General features: G+C 43.1%; 2 protein-coding genes across 2 annotated transcripts in view; both read left to right on the top strand.

Moving 5' to 3' along the window:
- The window catches only part of specc1 (sperm antigen with calponin homology and coiled-coil domains 1), a 58445-nt gene extending 55954 nt beyond the window's left edge, over positions 1–2491 (top strand). The window contains exon 15 of the mRNA XM_061085781.1: positions 2402–2491. Coding sequence (XP_060941764.1) covers positions 2402–2491 — 90 coding nt within the window. The remainder of the gene's footprint in view (positions 1–2401) is intronic.
- A 2156-nt stretch (positions 2492–4647) lies between these two features.
- Positions 4648–16176, top strand: adora2b (adenosine A2b receptor). The gene is made up of 3 exons (XM_061085917.1): positions 4648–4747; positions 4912–5381; positions 14277–16176. The coding sequence occupies exons 2-3, from the start codon at positions 5062–5064 to the stop codon at positions 15001–15003; spliced, it is 1047 nt and encodes a 348-aa protein (XP_060941900.1). The 5' UTR covers positions 4648–4747; positions 4912–5061; the 3' UTR covers positions 15004–16176.
- The last annotated feature ends 991 nt before the right edge of the window (positions 16177–17167 follow it).

Genomic DNA, 17167 nt, shown 5'->3' on the forward strand with positions numbered 1-17167 from the left:
GCTGCTGTTCTGCAGAGGAGCTGTTCCCCTACTTTGTGAGGGGAAAGGAAAACCAAGCTCTTCTCCCCCGGTCGCAGGTGACTAGCGGCGGTGCTATGCTACATGCTAGTGCCTGCAGGGGATGAGTTCAAGTAGGGACGTCAGGACGGAAAAAAGCTGTGAACAGACAACGCTGCAATTAAACACAACACTGACAATGATTTTTATTGATTCAGGTGTAATTAATTCTAAATATAAATTTCCCGGAGCCTTTAGCTTGTACTCTGTGTAGTGTTTTGGATTTTCGACAGCATCTTAAGGCAGCACCTGGCCCAGCAGCTTTGGAAGCCACGCCCAGTTAGGAAGAGCTGTGTGACAGCAGAAGAATTCTGATCATTTTCTCTATTTAAATAGACTAGCCCTTTTTCTTTAAGCTATCCACTTTGCCTGGGTGGTTGAAAACACATTGCTCTGTGGTGTGGGAAAAGCCCAAAAATATATTTTTAATTGCTGTACGTGGTCTTTAGAATGTTCATTCTCATAAAAAGAAACCCATGAAACTATCAGTGAGTGTGTGGGTAGTAGATAGTTCATTCTGACCAGGGCAAGTGAACTCCTCATGCACACAACTTCCAGGAAAAAACGGATAAAAAAAGACAGTGGATTAATCAGAGGAGTAATCTGCGTCAACAGCCAATGGAAATAAGGCTTTCATTAGTCATCAACATCCTGGTGTCTCTTTTAATCATTTAAAATATGCTGGAAGTGGATTTAAAATACTCTGCACACAGTAGAGGTTAAACTAATGTGACCTCTACTTCCCGTTTAATGTCGCCGCTTTTGCATGTTCTCGCTCTGTACTTCTGATAATGGCTTCATGATTTAAGGAACAAGGTAAAACACATAAATTAGAAAGTTAAATCTGAGACGACTTTGTAAAATACACAAATCTGTCGAATTATGTATTGTCATTCGCTCTAAATCTGGCTGGACCTCAGCGGAGAAGTTGGTTTGGCTGAACTCTTGGAGGGAGATCAAAGTTCACCTCACTTTATCTTGTTATTTCTCCATTACGTGCTTATGGTTAGGAGACTGAATGTGGCAAACTGGTTCCCATGTCAGTGGAGGAGTTGGTTCCTGGAACCCAGCATTAACTGTTTCTCATGCCCGACATCCAATGTTTTCATCTATCTCTCTGCTGCATAAACACAAGCCGAAGACACAGCCCACAGAGAAGTACCAGAGGTGACCGTGCTGACGCTTCTGTGGACATCTGAACTAACAGAAGATTCTGTGACGCCACAGTCATGTGAAAGTCCACTTCAGCAGCTGACTCACCGCTGTCACACTGCGTTTTTGTCTCCCAGTGGCTGAAAGCAGCCTCACATAACAAAACCGCCATTCCTGTAGATTGCAGATCTGTGAACACTCTCAGTCATCCAGGTCACGGTCACCCAGGACGAGTTGAATTAAAGGAAACAGGTTTTGGTGGAAGATGTTTTCGCATCTCATCCAAGATGCTTCTGAACATGGACACTGTAGATTACAGTTTCTCTCACCATTGTTCACAAAGTTCATCAGTTAATTCTGAGAAGCACAACGCTTTCATTTGTCCATTTGTCCTGCACAAGCCAATCACTCACTCAAGAAATGTAACTCTTGTGTCAGAAAATAAATTTAGATGTTTAAATCATCAAATATTCTTTGTCAATATGAAGAGTTGTTATCACTTCCCCAGAGGAGCTTGTGTTTTCACCCATGTCAGTTACTTTGTTAGGTTAGATAAAACTTGAATGAAACTTGTTGGAAGGATATGTTATGGGTCCATGAAATGTTGGTGTGGATCTGGATCAGGGGGCAGATCCAGGAGGGTTCTGTTCACTTCATTTAACTTTCTGAGATAGGATGTAATTCTACATTTTTGTTGATTTCTCAGATAATAATTGATGGATCTTGATAACTAAAATCTGGCATGGGTAGGGGACTCATATGCATGAATGTGTGGAATTTGGTACAGATCCAAATTAAAATCTAGATCAAGTGAATAGTTGCTCATGGGTTGAATGAGAAATAAGGCAGTACCTCAATAGTTAAGTCTACTCCGGACTGTATACACCTCCTGACAGTCATGCAAATCAGTGTTTAAAAAACAAATTGGACAAATGGGAGTGCGGTCATTTCCGAAATCTCTCACATTTTTATTGGCAGATGCTTTAATCGGGAGTGGCTTCATTATGATACTGCTCATTGCTTATGAGCACAAATATAATTAAATATTTACAAATAAGAGAGGACAAATATTTGCTGCAGTTTTGACTCGACAGATGTTTGGGCCTGATGTGTGTCTGTTGCTTTCAAAGCTCGAATCTTGTTTTACAAACCCTGAAAAGCCGTAACTTATCTCAGTCTCTGTCCCAAACAGGAAATCGAGGAGCTGATGAAGACCGACAGGCCGGACTGGCAGAGCGTCATGCAGTACGTCTCTCAGATCTACAAGTACTTTGAGACCTGACTGGTGAGGAAGAGGAGGACCTGGAGCTCGATGAAGACCGGAGGCACTGCAGCACTTTTCTGCCCCATCTGTCAGCACGACATTCACCTTTCAGACAGAGAGACCGACTGCTGCCATGTTAACCCTTCTCCTGCTCACTGTTCCGCACCAGACACACAGGACAGAGGACCGGTTCTGGTTGTCGAGGAATGGATCAGTCATCGATTGATTGACTGATTTCAGTGCAGCGGTGCAGAAGGAGACACAGCAGCATGTTCATTTTTACAAGTTTAAAGAGTCGGTTCAACATCGGAGGCGGAGACAAAGGGAAACAGACAAACAAGAGTGTGATTCAACATACTTTTTAAGCTTTGTAGCGGTTGACAGAATTCTTAATATTGATCCAGAGGATTTTTTTTTTTAGATTTTTGAAAAAAATACATTTCAAAAAACATTTGTCATACACTGGCTGTCAGTCGGAAACAGCAAAAATCTTTTCTTTAGATCAAATTTTTCTGTAGATTTTGGACGTCTTCCTGTGCTTCCAACTCTTGCCACTGGAGCTGTTTGACTCAAATGCTCTGTGGAAATCTTCCTTGTGCCAAATCCTCTGCCAAACACAACCCATAGGAACTCTCTGTGCATGGTTAAAGTCTGGTGTTCTGTCGCAGTCTGGACTAAAACCGGTGTGAGCCCGACTTCCGCGAGATTTGGTTTCCGTTTGCTGAAATGTTGCTGAACAGGATCGACACTGACTTCTTGATATACATTAGTATTTTGAACTGACATGTTTGAGTTGAGCTGAAGACTTTATATTTTCTTTATTTGTGTATCTTGGTTTGTCATTTAAAAAAAAAAGAGTACAGACAAACCGGAGCTGTCGGCACTAAAATGATTTATTACTACGAGAGCTGCTGAATAGTTTTGTAGGAATGTTTTTTATGAAACAGATTGATCTCTGTGTTTGAGTACATTGACTCAATCGAACCATGTTGCTGTTCCCTCCTGTTGTTCCTTGATTATAAAGTCTCTCTACAGCGACGGTACTGCAGCTGCTTTGCCAAATATGTGTTTCTATATTTCGCATGGCATGTTCAATAATGAAGGAGACGGTGACTTTTACATGTAAGATGTGAGGCACCACGTCTTCTCTGTGGTGGGGTGCAGATTAAGCCTCTGTTTGCAGACGGCCGTATGTTTTGAAAGATTAAAAGTGTTATTTATTTATTTACAAGACATGCATCCTGAAAAGTGTAAATGTGGCCACACATGCACACAGTTTTCTATTTACAGATATCCGATGTGGGCCATGTTTGATGAAGATTACTGAATAAAGTATGGTGAAGTTTTATTTTCAACCGTTCTCTTGTTATATTATTCCACTGTGTATTTTAAAGCCTGAACTGTGCCAGGGCTGAAATAACATCTGGGTGGTTGTTAGGACTTATTGGGAAACGGTGTCATGCTTTACACAGCACACCTTAGTCACACATTTCAGTGACACAAGCTGAGCAACACTTCTGAAAAGAGACTAAACAAAGGCTGGAATAAAACTTCCCTGAGTTTGTTTGGTTTTTAGTTAAGAGATCATCAGCCAATCAATAAATCATTTCAGGTACACGAAGCGCACTTCCTCTGCTTGACACGGATTTCCATACGCAAACATCTTTCTGTCTCATGCGTTTGCGTCAGACTGCAGCGGAAGTGCGATAAGAATACACCAACACTGTCAAATAAAACAAAAAAGAACGTGGGCACATCGAGTTTTTACGATTTGTGCTTCCCTGCCCGGACTCTGGTGTCGGGGGCAAAAAAAAACCCGATTCCGCCCTTATTGAAACCAGATGCAGGCATGTGCACGCGTGTTGCGGGTGCTACAGTGTGTGTTGTTCACACAAGAGATCGTTTACATAAAACGGAGAAGCACGTGGGGGCGTCGTTGGATGTTGACTGAGCGCGTAATTACGCACGGCGGAGCGGTGACGCTGGGCAGGGATTCCATCCTTATCAGCAACGCGTGTGTGTGTGTGTGTGTGTGTGAGTGTGAGTGTGTGTGTCTGGGGAGTGGCTTCTCTGTGAAATCAGTTCTACCACCCCCCACCCCACACACATGCACACTTTTTTCTTGTGTTTCTCCCTCCACTTGGAAACTGCTGCCGCGGGGAAGTAGTGTGACAGTGTGCCGGCGCTCCAGAGCCTCAGATGCCGCTTCGCTGCTCCACAGATCGGTCGGTGCTGATGTGAAATCATCCAGAGACGATGAGCAGGTTCATTAAGGTGAGTGGACAATCAGATCCGGTGACTTTATACGTGCGTTGTGTGCACGTTTGTGCGTAATTACGCAGCTACACCAGCTTCTGTCAACTTTGTGATGCAGCAGCAGTAAACCGCTACTTGTTTCCCTCAGCATGTTGTAAAGTAAAGTCCCCTCTCTGCTGCAGATGGCTGACTGTGCAGCTCACACTTGTGGAATATTCCTGGATTACGGCAGAAAGACTTCTTTACTCCTCTGGGACTAGACTCGGTGTCGGGGGCGGATTCGTCTTCTCTGTGAACTGCAGTTTTTAGTCCTTGAACACACTTTAGCTGATATGTATAATTTATACATCGTGATTGAAGTAGTGATTGCTGTTCTCTCCATATCCGGCAACGTGCTGGTTTGCTGGGCTGTCGCCATCAACACCAGTCTGAAAAACGCCACCAACTATTTTCTGGTGTCTCTGGCCGTGGCTGATATCCTGGTCGGTTGCCTCGCCATCCCCTTCGCCATAACCATCAGCGTGGGCATCCGCCAGGACTTCTACGGATGCCTCTTCCTGGCCTGTTTCGTCCTGGTACTGACACAGAGCTCCATCTTCAGCCTTCTGGCCATTGCCATCGACAGATATGTGGCAGTTAAAATCCATTTAAGGTGAGTGTTCATCTTATCTTCTTGAGCTGATCAGGATCAAGTGAAGTTTAAAGGTTCAGTTGGGTCTTGTTGCTCAGTTTGGGAGACAATCCACTCATCTGTCAATAATCAACTTCAATCTATTCTAATTCGTATAATACAGTTCGCTCGGAGTCTCACTGTGCTTTGCAGGAAAACACAGAAAATATGAAACCAATGAGATAAAAAATACATATTGATTCTCCAATAAAATAACCTGACAGTCACCCTCACCCGCGTGCAATATTTATTCTCTCCTTCACACACACACACACACACACACACACACACACACACACACACACACACACACACACACACACACACACACACACACATACTACTAACAACCAAAAGCCAAAGAGAGAATAAATGTTTTAAGTTTGCTTTTAAAAGAAGAAACAGTTGCAGCAGAACTCAGATCATTCGAATATCAGGAGAAAAGCTTCACAGTGCCTAAATGCACCTTCACCTGATTTAGTTTTGATTCTCTGTACATTACACATGCTTCTGAGGGATCTGGCCAGGCTGGTATCAGTGAGCAGGTTACATGTGCATTGTGCTGAATAATCAGAAATAGACAAATTTCCGTTTAAGAGCTCAGCATCTGTTCTCAGAGCCGCTCCATCCTGTCATGTGTTCTCATTGGAAATGATCTGAATGCATGAGCTGGTTGATCAGTATCAGCTCTGTGATCTCATGAGTCATTGTCATGGTGAGATTAATGGCTCTTGTAAACACAGCAGAGTTACTATGTTAACATGGAATGATAATCACATTATACTTCCGTAAACTGCAGGGACAGAGTTAAACACTTTTGATGATGTCATAAACTAAAGGGTATTGGTGTGTGTGTGTGTGTGTGTAATAGCAGCAGCAGTAGTGCAATGACTCAATGACTGTTGGTACTGACCCAGCTGTGAGGTGTTTAATCTGACGTCTTCTGCAGCTCATTAAAAGGTGCAAACATCTGTCATGTAGCCGTGTGATGTGGCACCTCAGGAGAAGCTGCGCCGGATCAATACCTGGCCACAGCCTGTGTCACTTCCATTGATCCTGATGGCAAAGGTCACAGAGATCCAGCTGCAGCTGCAGAGCGTTCACAGTCCGCCCGAGGAAACAGACAAACACACAAACACACACAGCATGGTGCTGCTTGATGTTTCCTTGAATTGAAGAACAGGAGCTTTATTAACAAACAGCGAATCGTCAGTCTGCAGGTGCACCTGGTGTTTACGGCATTTCGCTTTGTCAGAGTTGACAGTTTTGTTTTTTAAAGGTTTAGTGTGTAGAATTTAGTGACATCTAGTGGTGAAGTTGCGTGTTGCCGCTGCATACCGCTCACCCTCCCCTTCCAACCATGAAACAACCTGTGGTATGCTCCAGTTGTCATAAAAACTCAAAAGTTGTTTAGTTTGTGCAGTCTCGGCTTCTGTAAAAACATGGCGACCTCCAGAGAGAGGACCCGCTCCTGATGTAAACATAACATATTTAAATATAAAGGGCTGATTCTAGGGTAAAGAAAACAACAATACGCACAATTACACATTTTTGCCAATAAATCTCTTTCCCCTAAATCTTTTACACTGGACCTTTAAGGGCAGCGTTCAGTGCAGTGAATGTCATGGGCGCTGGATGCGTTTCAGGGGCTGTTTGGGCTGAAGGGCTGTGATGTGCTGTCATTTCCATTACTCTCAAACACTGGCAAGAAAGAAGGACAGTTTGACACCAGACTGGGGAGAAAGTTGTGTCCCACCAACCAAGAAGTTAGTAAACTCTGTATTTTGTTCTTCTATTTTTGACATGTGGATGGAATCCAAACCTAAACACACCTAATCTATCTCCTCACACAGAAACACTGTACATTAAAAGTTATGTTTCTGAGATATTACACATTAGTGGATTAATGGCATCCTAAACACAGAATGAAGTCACACTCACTCTGTGTGTGTGTGTGTGTGTTGATCTTCTGTGCCCTTTGTTTTGTTAGCTGGTGCAGGCACACATTCATGTTAGTGCCTGTGTCTACATGTTAGCACATGCGGGCCCCTCCTTGTGAAACTGAGGGCCCTCATCATGTTATTGATCAATATAGCAGAGTCCAGGTTAGGAGCAAATGACCCACAATTCTCTCCACTGAAGGAACCATGAAAGTTCTGTTTACACTGGACAACAAACCAGTTCTAAATATCTGATGTGTCGTCTTCAGTGGGAAAGGGTACAAGCTGCACAAATTGACTGTATAGGTAACACCCACAGACTGTTTATAAAGATGGAAATACGGCTTCACTTCCCCCATTGCACAAAAATGAGGTCAATATACCCCAGATACTGGCTCTGCAATAATGTGCCTGTGATGTAATCCAGAGCCAGTCTGCACTGAAGTGATCCGGGGAGGATCGAGGGGAGCGAGGTCCCGCCTATACGCTCTCTTGACCAATTGCAAGTCAGTGTCAGCTGTCAATCATGAAGTCTGACAGATATCAAATAACTAATTAAAAACAAATTTACTGGAAATATAAGTGTGTGAATTTCCCAAAATGACAGAAACCATCTTTTAAGCCCACGTCCTATCCACTAACATGGAGGAGGCTCGGTTTAAGACCTACACTGCAGTCAGCCACCAGGTTGCCATCCAGATGTTTTGGCTTCACTTTCCGGAGTTGTCTTGCTGGGGACATTATAGGAGAAGACAGGGGTTGGGGGAGGTGTGGCTGACAGTTTTTGTTTTGGTCCGAGACGCTGTTGTTAGAGTGAGTATCGTGTATATAACCTATGTAAACCAGCGACACTCATAACATTCCCTGTCAAAAGTTTTCAACGTGACATTTTATAGTTTCCTCTAAAGGACTGGTTCCCTCTGTCACAACACACACACACACACACACACACACACACACACACACACACACACACACACACACACACACACACACACACACAAACACAGGTAATAAGATCAGTGTGTGTATGTTCAGCTCAAATAACATGCAGCAATGTGTGATGCTTGTGTGTGGTCTGGGTATTTAACATGTTGTGGGGACCTAGATCTGTACACAGCCACACAAAGAGGACAAACAGCAAAAGTCATCATAACGTACATCATTCAAATTGAAAGTGAAGACGTGTTTTAGTTTAGAGTTGGTTTATGTTCAGGTTTGGGTACAACTGCAGGAAATGACAAGTTAATCTCCTCTGAAGTCATGGACACATGACTGTGTGTGTGTGTGTGAACTCGTCCTGTTCCGCAGCCCTCTGGGGCCACATATCTCTCTCAGATAAAAGTGTTTTCACAGATGGTTAGGGGAAAAGTGAAAAGCCAGAACCAGATGTTTTAAACCCTGAGAGACGACGGAGCCGAACACCCACCCGACGCTCTCCTCAGGCCCCCGTCTTCCCTGTTAGCATTTCTCTTGGCAAACATCCTCCAGCTATTATGTCCCCTTGCTCCTGTTTAAGCTTTCATATGACAACATTTAGCACAGCGTAGACCGCAAAGGATCCTCCCACACCAGCAGCTCTGTAGACAGAGGAGTGAGCATCATCTTGTCTCTGGCTTCTGAAAATGACCTGGGAGCAGCTGTGGAGGCGACACTTTAATGCAGTGCGATGATTTAGGACTTGATGTCAGAGTTGTGTAACTTGGGATTTGTGTGAGATTCTCAGCTTGACAGTTTCTGACATTTCCACACCACAAAAAAAATAACACCCCGAGGGTTAGATGAGAGGGCTGATGTTACCCCTGTGCGCTAAATGAAAAGCCACAGCCAGGAGACGGTTAAGATATGACGTAGACAGGAAACAACATAAAAAAATACTCTGCCCCAGCACTAGGGTTATATATAGTTTAGGTCTTTTCAGATGCTTGTGCTGAGTAGTCACTTTTAATAAAGCTCCGGGGCCTAAACTGTGCCACAACTGATATCTTTTTCCATAAAAAAAACATTAAGCTACAGTTTATGGTATCAACAGCTTTTTTTATTGCGAAGGCAAATGAGGATTTTAAAGGTATCATTTAACTGTTTGAGTTTTAATTATACTAAACTGAAATATACAAAAACAAATAAGTGCAAAACTATTAAAACATTTACATTAGATGATCGCAAATAAAACCGTATCTATACCCATACTAAAATCATTTTACACTAAATAACCGTTTTAGTGGTTAATAGAGTTAAAATAAAAGTCTTCCCCCTATCCCGATCACCACTGCCGACTGATGTGCTCCGCATGAGGTCACACAAACCCCCCACCCACCCCTCCCCAGCACCTTTACCACTCACTTATTAACATGGTTCATCGTGTTCCTTTAATCTGCTCAAGAGCCAAAGTGAAGATGTGGACAAATTGTGGTTGAATAATTTATCTGCTGGCGTAGAGGAACTGCAGTAGTGTCAGTATTTAAATCACACATCATATTAGAGAAATAAAAGCGATAGATATAATGCTGTGTGATATGTTGTGTTTCTTATCTTTAGAGGTGTGGGTGGAGTATTTCTGAGCTTCAGACAGAGTCAGGCTAGCTTATTGTACTACCAGTCTAAACTAAGCTAACCTGGACTCACTCAGCAGTAGTTGTATGGATATTACAGTTTCACACCTGGGTGCACCTTGTCATAGATTCAAGTATCAAACTCTACAGGAGGAGTGATCTCAGTTCCGTTGGACGATATGGCCAAAAAGGATTTCTGGATTAAAACTGTTCCTGCATTCAATTGAGACCTGTCCAGAGTGAACCCTGCCTCTCATCCAATGACAGCTGGGATTGACTACACCCTTCCCCCATGTGGATCAGCGGAATAGATAATAGATGGGCGGTTAGAAATTAGTTTATATGATAATTATCACCATAAAGGTCACATTGATGCTTCTGAGTGAAGGTTGTGGTTTTACACTCCTTCATGAGCAGAGAATGAAACTCGATAAACAGCAACAGCATTTCAAAAAAATGTATAATTATATCATATATGCTGGATCTCTGTTATATTGTTATTCATTTATATTGTGTTTATTTTAAATATGGTTTTATTTTCCAGCTTTATTCAAAACAGTTGGATTCACATTTCCCTGTAAGGAAGCAGCTGCATTTTATGTATGTGTACACTCATAGGTTTGTCCTTTAATATGTCACCAGTGTGTTTGGATGTTTTACACACATGAATCGGTTCTGGAGGTAATGGGTTAAATCCACTCAGACTGCTGGCTGGAAGCTGCAGTGAGTCTGACCCCAGCCTCCATTTTCTGAGGGAAAAAAATAAAATCTTCTGTCAAACCTGCAGGAGCTGAGTATGACGCACGTAAAACATAGATTGTGAAATGTTGTAACTTCACATACGACACACGGCGACATCCTGGCAGAGCAAGTTCTGCTTTTGCATTAAATGCACAGTGATTGCAGTATCTGTATTTACTCTGCCCTCTGTCAAAACAAGTCTCACATGAGCGCAACACTAACAGAGCGTGAAAAGTTGACATGGTTTATCTCTCAACTTCTCTTTGTCGCGTTATGCAAAGAGATACTCACAAATACATAGCACAATCGTATGCTATGCAGTTTTGTCTGCATACACACTGGTCGGCTGGGCGAAGTATGAAATCTTAATTTGTAAGTGTGAGCGGCCACATGTTGGATTTTGTTTTTGCCGAACTGGTGGGTGTGTATATATGTGCCAGATATTTAAGGGTCCGTTGTGAGCAGAGTGAGACTTTGTGTGTGTGTTGTGTGTTGTGTCTTGTGTGTTTGGAGAATGGTGCAGGAGGAGACAGCAAAACAAAGATAGATGCTGGCGTGCTGGTGTCATGCCACTGCTAAACCACTGAGCCCCTCGCCCATCCCCTGCCTCCAAAGAGAGAAAGAGAGAGAGTGGGAGGTGATGGGCAGGGGAGCAGACGCTTTCTGGGAAATGGACGCGGTCATGGTGGGCTCTGAACCCCCCCCCATCCCTGCAGGCAGAGTGCTGTATTATTCACGGCCCCCGGGGCAACCTGCCCGCCTCCCCGGAGGAGGATGGAGGCTGGAATCGCACATCACTGATGAATAATTTACTCTTAGTATAATTATGATTTTACTTTCACAGATTCTCTGCATCTGATGTCCCGAGTGTCCTCAGCCAGAACTTCCCCACAGCACACACTCATCTCTCCCAGCGTTGTAAAGGAAGACGCAAGTTTATCACGCAATCATTGAATCAATAACGTTTTATTTGTATAGCCCATATTCACAAATCACAATTTGCCTCATTGGATTTAACAAGATCCAAAGTCCTCTGTCTAACATAATTTGATCAAACTTACAAGTAATTCCTGTGTAGCCAGAGCCTGATAGTGCTCATCAAAAACATAAAAACAAGAGTGATACTTTCAAACCGGGCGGGGTTTTCTGCACACATGTCTGACTGAGAGTGTTTGTGTCTGCACGTTAGTCTGGGCAGAGAGTCTGCAGAGAAACAGTGAAGCCAAACACCGACGTGTTGCAGCATCAGTCAGGAGACTGCAGGTCGGGCTGTGTTGGGCTCACTGTGGTCAGGAGCACAATAAATACCACTTAGCAGACTTCAGCCATGTTTTTTTTATAGTTACCTCAGCCCCAGGAGGTTACGTTTTCACCGCTGTCGGTTTGTCTGGTTCCTCTGTAAGCAAGATTATGCAAAAACTACTGGACGGATTTCAATGAGACTTAATGGAAGGTTGTCATATTAGTCAGGAAAGAACCCTCTGCATTTTGGTGCAGCTCCAGATCTTTCTAACATTGAGAGATCTTTTGTTTTTCAACTTTTTCTTTTCTCAGAGAATAATTAATGCATCTTAACAATCAGACATTTTTAGAGGACTGGTATTTATGAGTGTGTGCAACTTAATGCAGATCCAAATAAAATCAAGATCCAGGGAATTTATATGTGATTTTATTAGGGGACTGCGGAGGTATGTACACATTAGGGTCAGCTGTACTTTATAGGGTAATTTACCACAGGACAAGAAGTGTGGGTTTTCTCCTCCGACCTTCACATTGGAGTTGCATTGTTAAGGTTGTTTATGGACAGGAAGATTGATTAATGACCAATAATGCTTTTGTTGTGTGTCAGACCATGAGTCATTTAACATTCACAGTGAAATTATTTGCAAAAAAAGGTTAATAATATATACAATTAATCATTCACAAAACAAAACAAAAAACAAGAACGTGGCAAATAGGTTTGTTGACAACACTGGTACTGTATGAAAATGTGTTTGTTGATTTATTGTTTTTTTCACCTTCCATATCCAGAATCAAAACAATCACAGAGGACTTACGGTGGAAAGTCACAGTAATCTTGAATTACAACAAAAAGTACAGTGCACATATGGACCGAAAATAATAGAAAACGTGCCAAATAAAACTAAAGAATGTGGGTGAAAAACCAAATATTATTCCATCATTCACTAATTGCTTATTGATGACTGATCATTTATTACACATAGTTAATGCAACAGTCCCATGTTAACTTCTGATTTAGTGTGTTCATGTAGAGTGCAGCGGTATAGGTCAGATGGATTATTTATGGCACCTACAGCTCTAACTGCTGTGTGTGTGTGTGTGTGTGTGAGCATGTGTGTTTGTGTGTGTGCGTGTGAGGGTGGGTGTGACTCATTACCATGCGGTTGCTCGCCTGACTCAGTTTGAGGAAGCTGCTAATTTTGCTTCCAGCACAGTTCATATGATGTGGAGAGTCAGGACGCCACTTGTGTCAATCAGCATCTGGACAAGCAGCCGCTGAGCGTCTGTTAATGAGAAATTCACATCATATTTCAGTCAAGTGATTCCTCTGCAGGAATCTGTGCAGATTGTCAAAAAACTAACTTTGTGGTCTGTGAACTCCCACCTTGTCGGAACATATATGACATATGTGACATGTGAAACTGCCTCTCACCTCAAGTCAGTGGTGTGTGAGTTCAGCGACGTGTTTGTTGTATGAATTGGTGATGTGAGGCTGTCAGAGAGAGCGGCAGGCTGATGATGTGTTCAGTCCGTTTCAATTTTTACTTTCCGACCACGGAAAGTACAAATTACTCGGTCTTTAGCTAATCATGTTGAGTTTGTTTTTTTTGTCTTGCTCATGAGCTGGTTATATTTAATTGAATTGACGGTGTATCCTCCCCTCAGAGTGCACATGACAGGGTGAGAGCAGACTGTGACATGATGAAAGTCTGTGTAAATCATGAGGTTCATTCACTAAGAATCGAACCGAATGGAAGCAAACAATGAAAAAACGCTGCTTTGTGTGTGTGTGGTGCTTTCACAGGTTTGGCATCAGACAAACTATTCTGTATGATACTATCTTCTCAGAAAAATGAACACACACACAAACACACACACTACTACTTATTTGAATAAATAAAGAGTGAAACTTGGTATACCCAATACTAAATTGCCCAAGCTCATAAATATCAGTTCCCAAAATCTGTTCATTTTTCGTCAAGATCCATTAATTATTCTCTGAGAAATGTGTTAAATTGTCAAAAAAGGCTCCATCTCGTGACATCAAAGAAAGCGGTAAGAAATCCTGGAATCTGCACCAAACTTAGATCGCTTCTTTCCTGACTCACACCGCATCCTTCTACCAAGTGTCATGGTTTTGTGTTATATTGATTACAAAAATACAACCAACAAACCAACTTACAGGGGTGAAAACATAACCTCCTTGGCAGAAGTAGTAAATTAACGGATGACAGGAAAGGCACCTGGAGTAACCCTTTAATAACGATCTGTCAGGGTCACAGTGTTTTGCCAAGTTGTTACATTTGCATCTACTGTGGCTGAGCTGTACTCAACCTTTAACATGCAAAACTTCCACATTGGAAACATTAAAGTGAAAGTAACTCCTGCTGTGTTTCCTCCAGGTACAAGGAGTTGATGACAGGAAAGATTGCCCGAGAGATCATCGCTATTTTATGGATCCTCTCCTTTATTATCGGCCTCATCCCTTTCTTTGGCTGGAACCGGAAGCATTCCGCTTGTAGCAACAACAGCTCCGGGGCAGACAACACTACAAACGCCACCCTCATGCCGGAGCTGAGCGGAGGCTTGCTGCAGAGTTGCAAGCTGACGTGCTTCTTTGAGATCGTGGTGGACATGCACTACATGGTCTACTTCAACTTCTTCATCTGCGTGCTGCTGCCTCTGCTCATCATGCTGGGCATCTACCTGAAGATCTTCACCGTGGCCAGGAAGCAGCTGAGGAAGATTGAGCTCAAGTGCGTGGGAAACGGCGACAGCCACAACCACGGGCTGTTACAGAAGGAGATCCGGGCGGCCAAATCCCTCTCCATCATCGTGGGCCTGTTCGCCTTCTGCTGGCTGCCCGTCCACATCCTCAACTGCCTCACGCTGTTCTACGGGGGGCTGAAGAAGCCGGAGATCGTCATGTACGTGGCCATTATTCTGTCTCACGCCAACTCCGCGGTCAACCCCATCATCTACGCTTACCGCATCCAGGACTTTAGGGACACCTTCCGCAAGATCCTGTACCAGCACTTCCTGTGCCACAGGGAGGAGCTGTACGTCAGCTCCAACGGCAGAAGACGCAACAGAGACCAAATACACATGACCATCGACCCTCTGCTATAGAAAGTCGAGCTGAGGAAGAGCGTCGCTTGTGTCAACTGAACGGTTTCAGTCTTGAATTTGATTTTTACTGAGGTTTATAATGTTTACAGAAGAGGGGGATGAGGTGGAGCTGAAGCGCCTTGAATGTGGCATTTATTTATGATCTGTGCCAAGTGTCAGGGGTCGAGCAGTGAAACGTGGAAAAGTGAGTCTTATGTAACTTTTGTATTGTGAAGAATTTTAGACATTTTTTTAAATAAAGTGAACTGGATGTGTAGGACTGTGAACAGGATCCAAACTTAACATGCTATTTATCATTCTGAATCCACCCCGTTACTACTAATCTAAACGCTTGTTTTGTATTGTCATCATTCAGAAACAGTGTTTGATAATTTATTTATTAAAAACCTTGTGTTTGAGAATGTAAACATCAGAAAAAAACTTTGTGTGGCTAAATCTGGACTTGGGGACCTAGAGAGGTACAACAGCAGTCATCTACATCCCACATTCATCCTCATGACCACCACAGGCTCTATATAGGGAAAGACGGATCTACATGGTTATAAGAGGAGGCTTTTTCACGTTATATGTACAAATACCTTTGTATAGCAGATATTTTCTTGTTGCTAAGGGCCAGTGTTTGCAGGGACCTCTGCCGCTTCACTGTTGCATCCTGCACAGAAGCTGCAAGCACAGGCGGAGGGACACGGTGGAGGACACAGAGGAATCATAAACAGGCACTCTCCGGCCAACAACTTCACTAGAAGAAAATGAGGACAAATGGGTGCATAAACAAGAAAGAAAAGCTTATTTTCCTATCCCATGAATCCTCTCTCAGAACCACAGGGGTCAGCGATTTTCATCATGACCCCGTGGGTCCGACCCAGAGAAGGGAGTTTCCACGGGTTCCTCGAAAAACAACTTGATTTGATTCAGTCCCGCAGGACCAGAACTAAGAAGCAGTTCACCAAGACACACCTATAGTGGTTCTGCCTATTATTTCCATATTTCATCAGACAAAGGATCAGGAAGTGGGAAAGTGATTGTAGGCTTCATAGGAATATGGCATCCCCACAGGGCATGTCCAGCTGCTTTTGAGTAAACAAGCCAGTTAGAGTTTCCTCATCATGCAAATTCCCATGCATAGAAGTTGTTCACAGAACAAGAAGCACCACTGCTTTGTTCAGTTAACTGTAAATGAATGTTACTTGCCTGAGGAGTATAGCTGAGCCCCCCCCCCCCCCCCCCCCCCGAGATAGTCTTCAACTGGGATCCTGAGGCTCCTCAGTCCTTCAAAAGCTGCTGAAGTCACCACTGATTTGGATTTTTAAGGCTGATCCCTCAAAGGACACCTGCCCTGAGGACTCATTTTAACTGCTTATCATTTTTAATATATAATATCATATTAATTACTCTCTTTTCTTATAAAAGATAGATGACAAAGTCCAGTTTGCCCCAGAAAAGGAGAGATCACTTTGGAGAGTGAAACAGGAACAATGACACCTTGTCCTTGTTTGCTCTCATTGGTGCTCACAGGGCATCATCATAGTTGGAGGGAACGCAGCTGCTGCACTGCTCTCCGGCACCTGATGCTGTCTTTCTTCTCCGCGGGGCTGTGGTGGTCAGCATTGTTCTGGCGACAAGGGCATAGGAATCTCAGAAAAACATCTGATTTGATAGAGATTAATCAGAGTTGGTTTTTTTGTGCGTTTGTAATTTATGTGTAGCCATCACTACACACATGGAAACACATTGCACTGACATTTTCGAGTATTTCCCACATGATGTGCTCCATCGGTTGTGTTGGTGTTGAACCAGTGTTCTTAAGTTGAGCACTTGCCTCCACTGCTTCATTACCCCCCCCCCCAGCCCATGTGTCCAGTAAACAACCTCTGACCTGACTTCAAGGGCTAAAATACAGGAGTGTGCCGACATTTCAGTACATTCCAATGGAGACAACTATACTGTAACTGCACTGTAACGTTGTGTTATATTGTCAATGTCGACTGATGTGTGTAAAAAATGTACTATAGGTGTCTGTCTTTCTACAAACTCTTCATTGATGTCAAACTTCTGCCTTGTTCTTTTTGTGATAAAAAAAAAAAAGGAAAGACGGACAATAACCAGTTGATATAGTTCAACATTCCTGCCTTTCATTCCGAAGTAGCTATCTGTCGGTGTGCTA

Source organism: Limanda limanda, chromosome 14, assembly GCF_963576545.1.
Source record: "Limanda limanda chromosome 14, fLimLim1.1, whole genome shotgun sequence".
In the NCBI taxonomy this organism is placed as follows: domain Eukaryota; kingdom Metazoa; phylum Chordata; class Actinopteri; order Pleuronectiformes; family Pleuronectidae; genus Limanda; species Limanda limanda.

Excerpts from the sequence above, each read along its gene's own strand:
- adora2b (XM_061085917.1), top strand. The coding sequence starts at position 5,062 with ATGTATAATTTATACATCGTGATTGAAGTAGTGATTGCTGTTCTCTCC. Across the intron at positions 5,382-14,276 it reads GCAGTTAAAATCCATTTAAG|GTACAAGGAGTTGATGACAG; the intron begins GTGAGTGTTCAT and ends TGTTTCCTCCAG.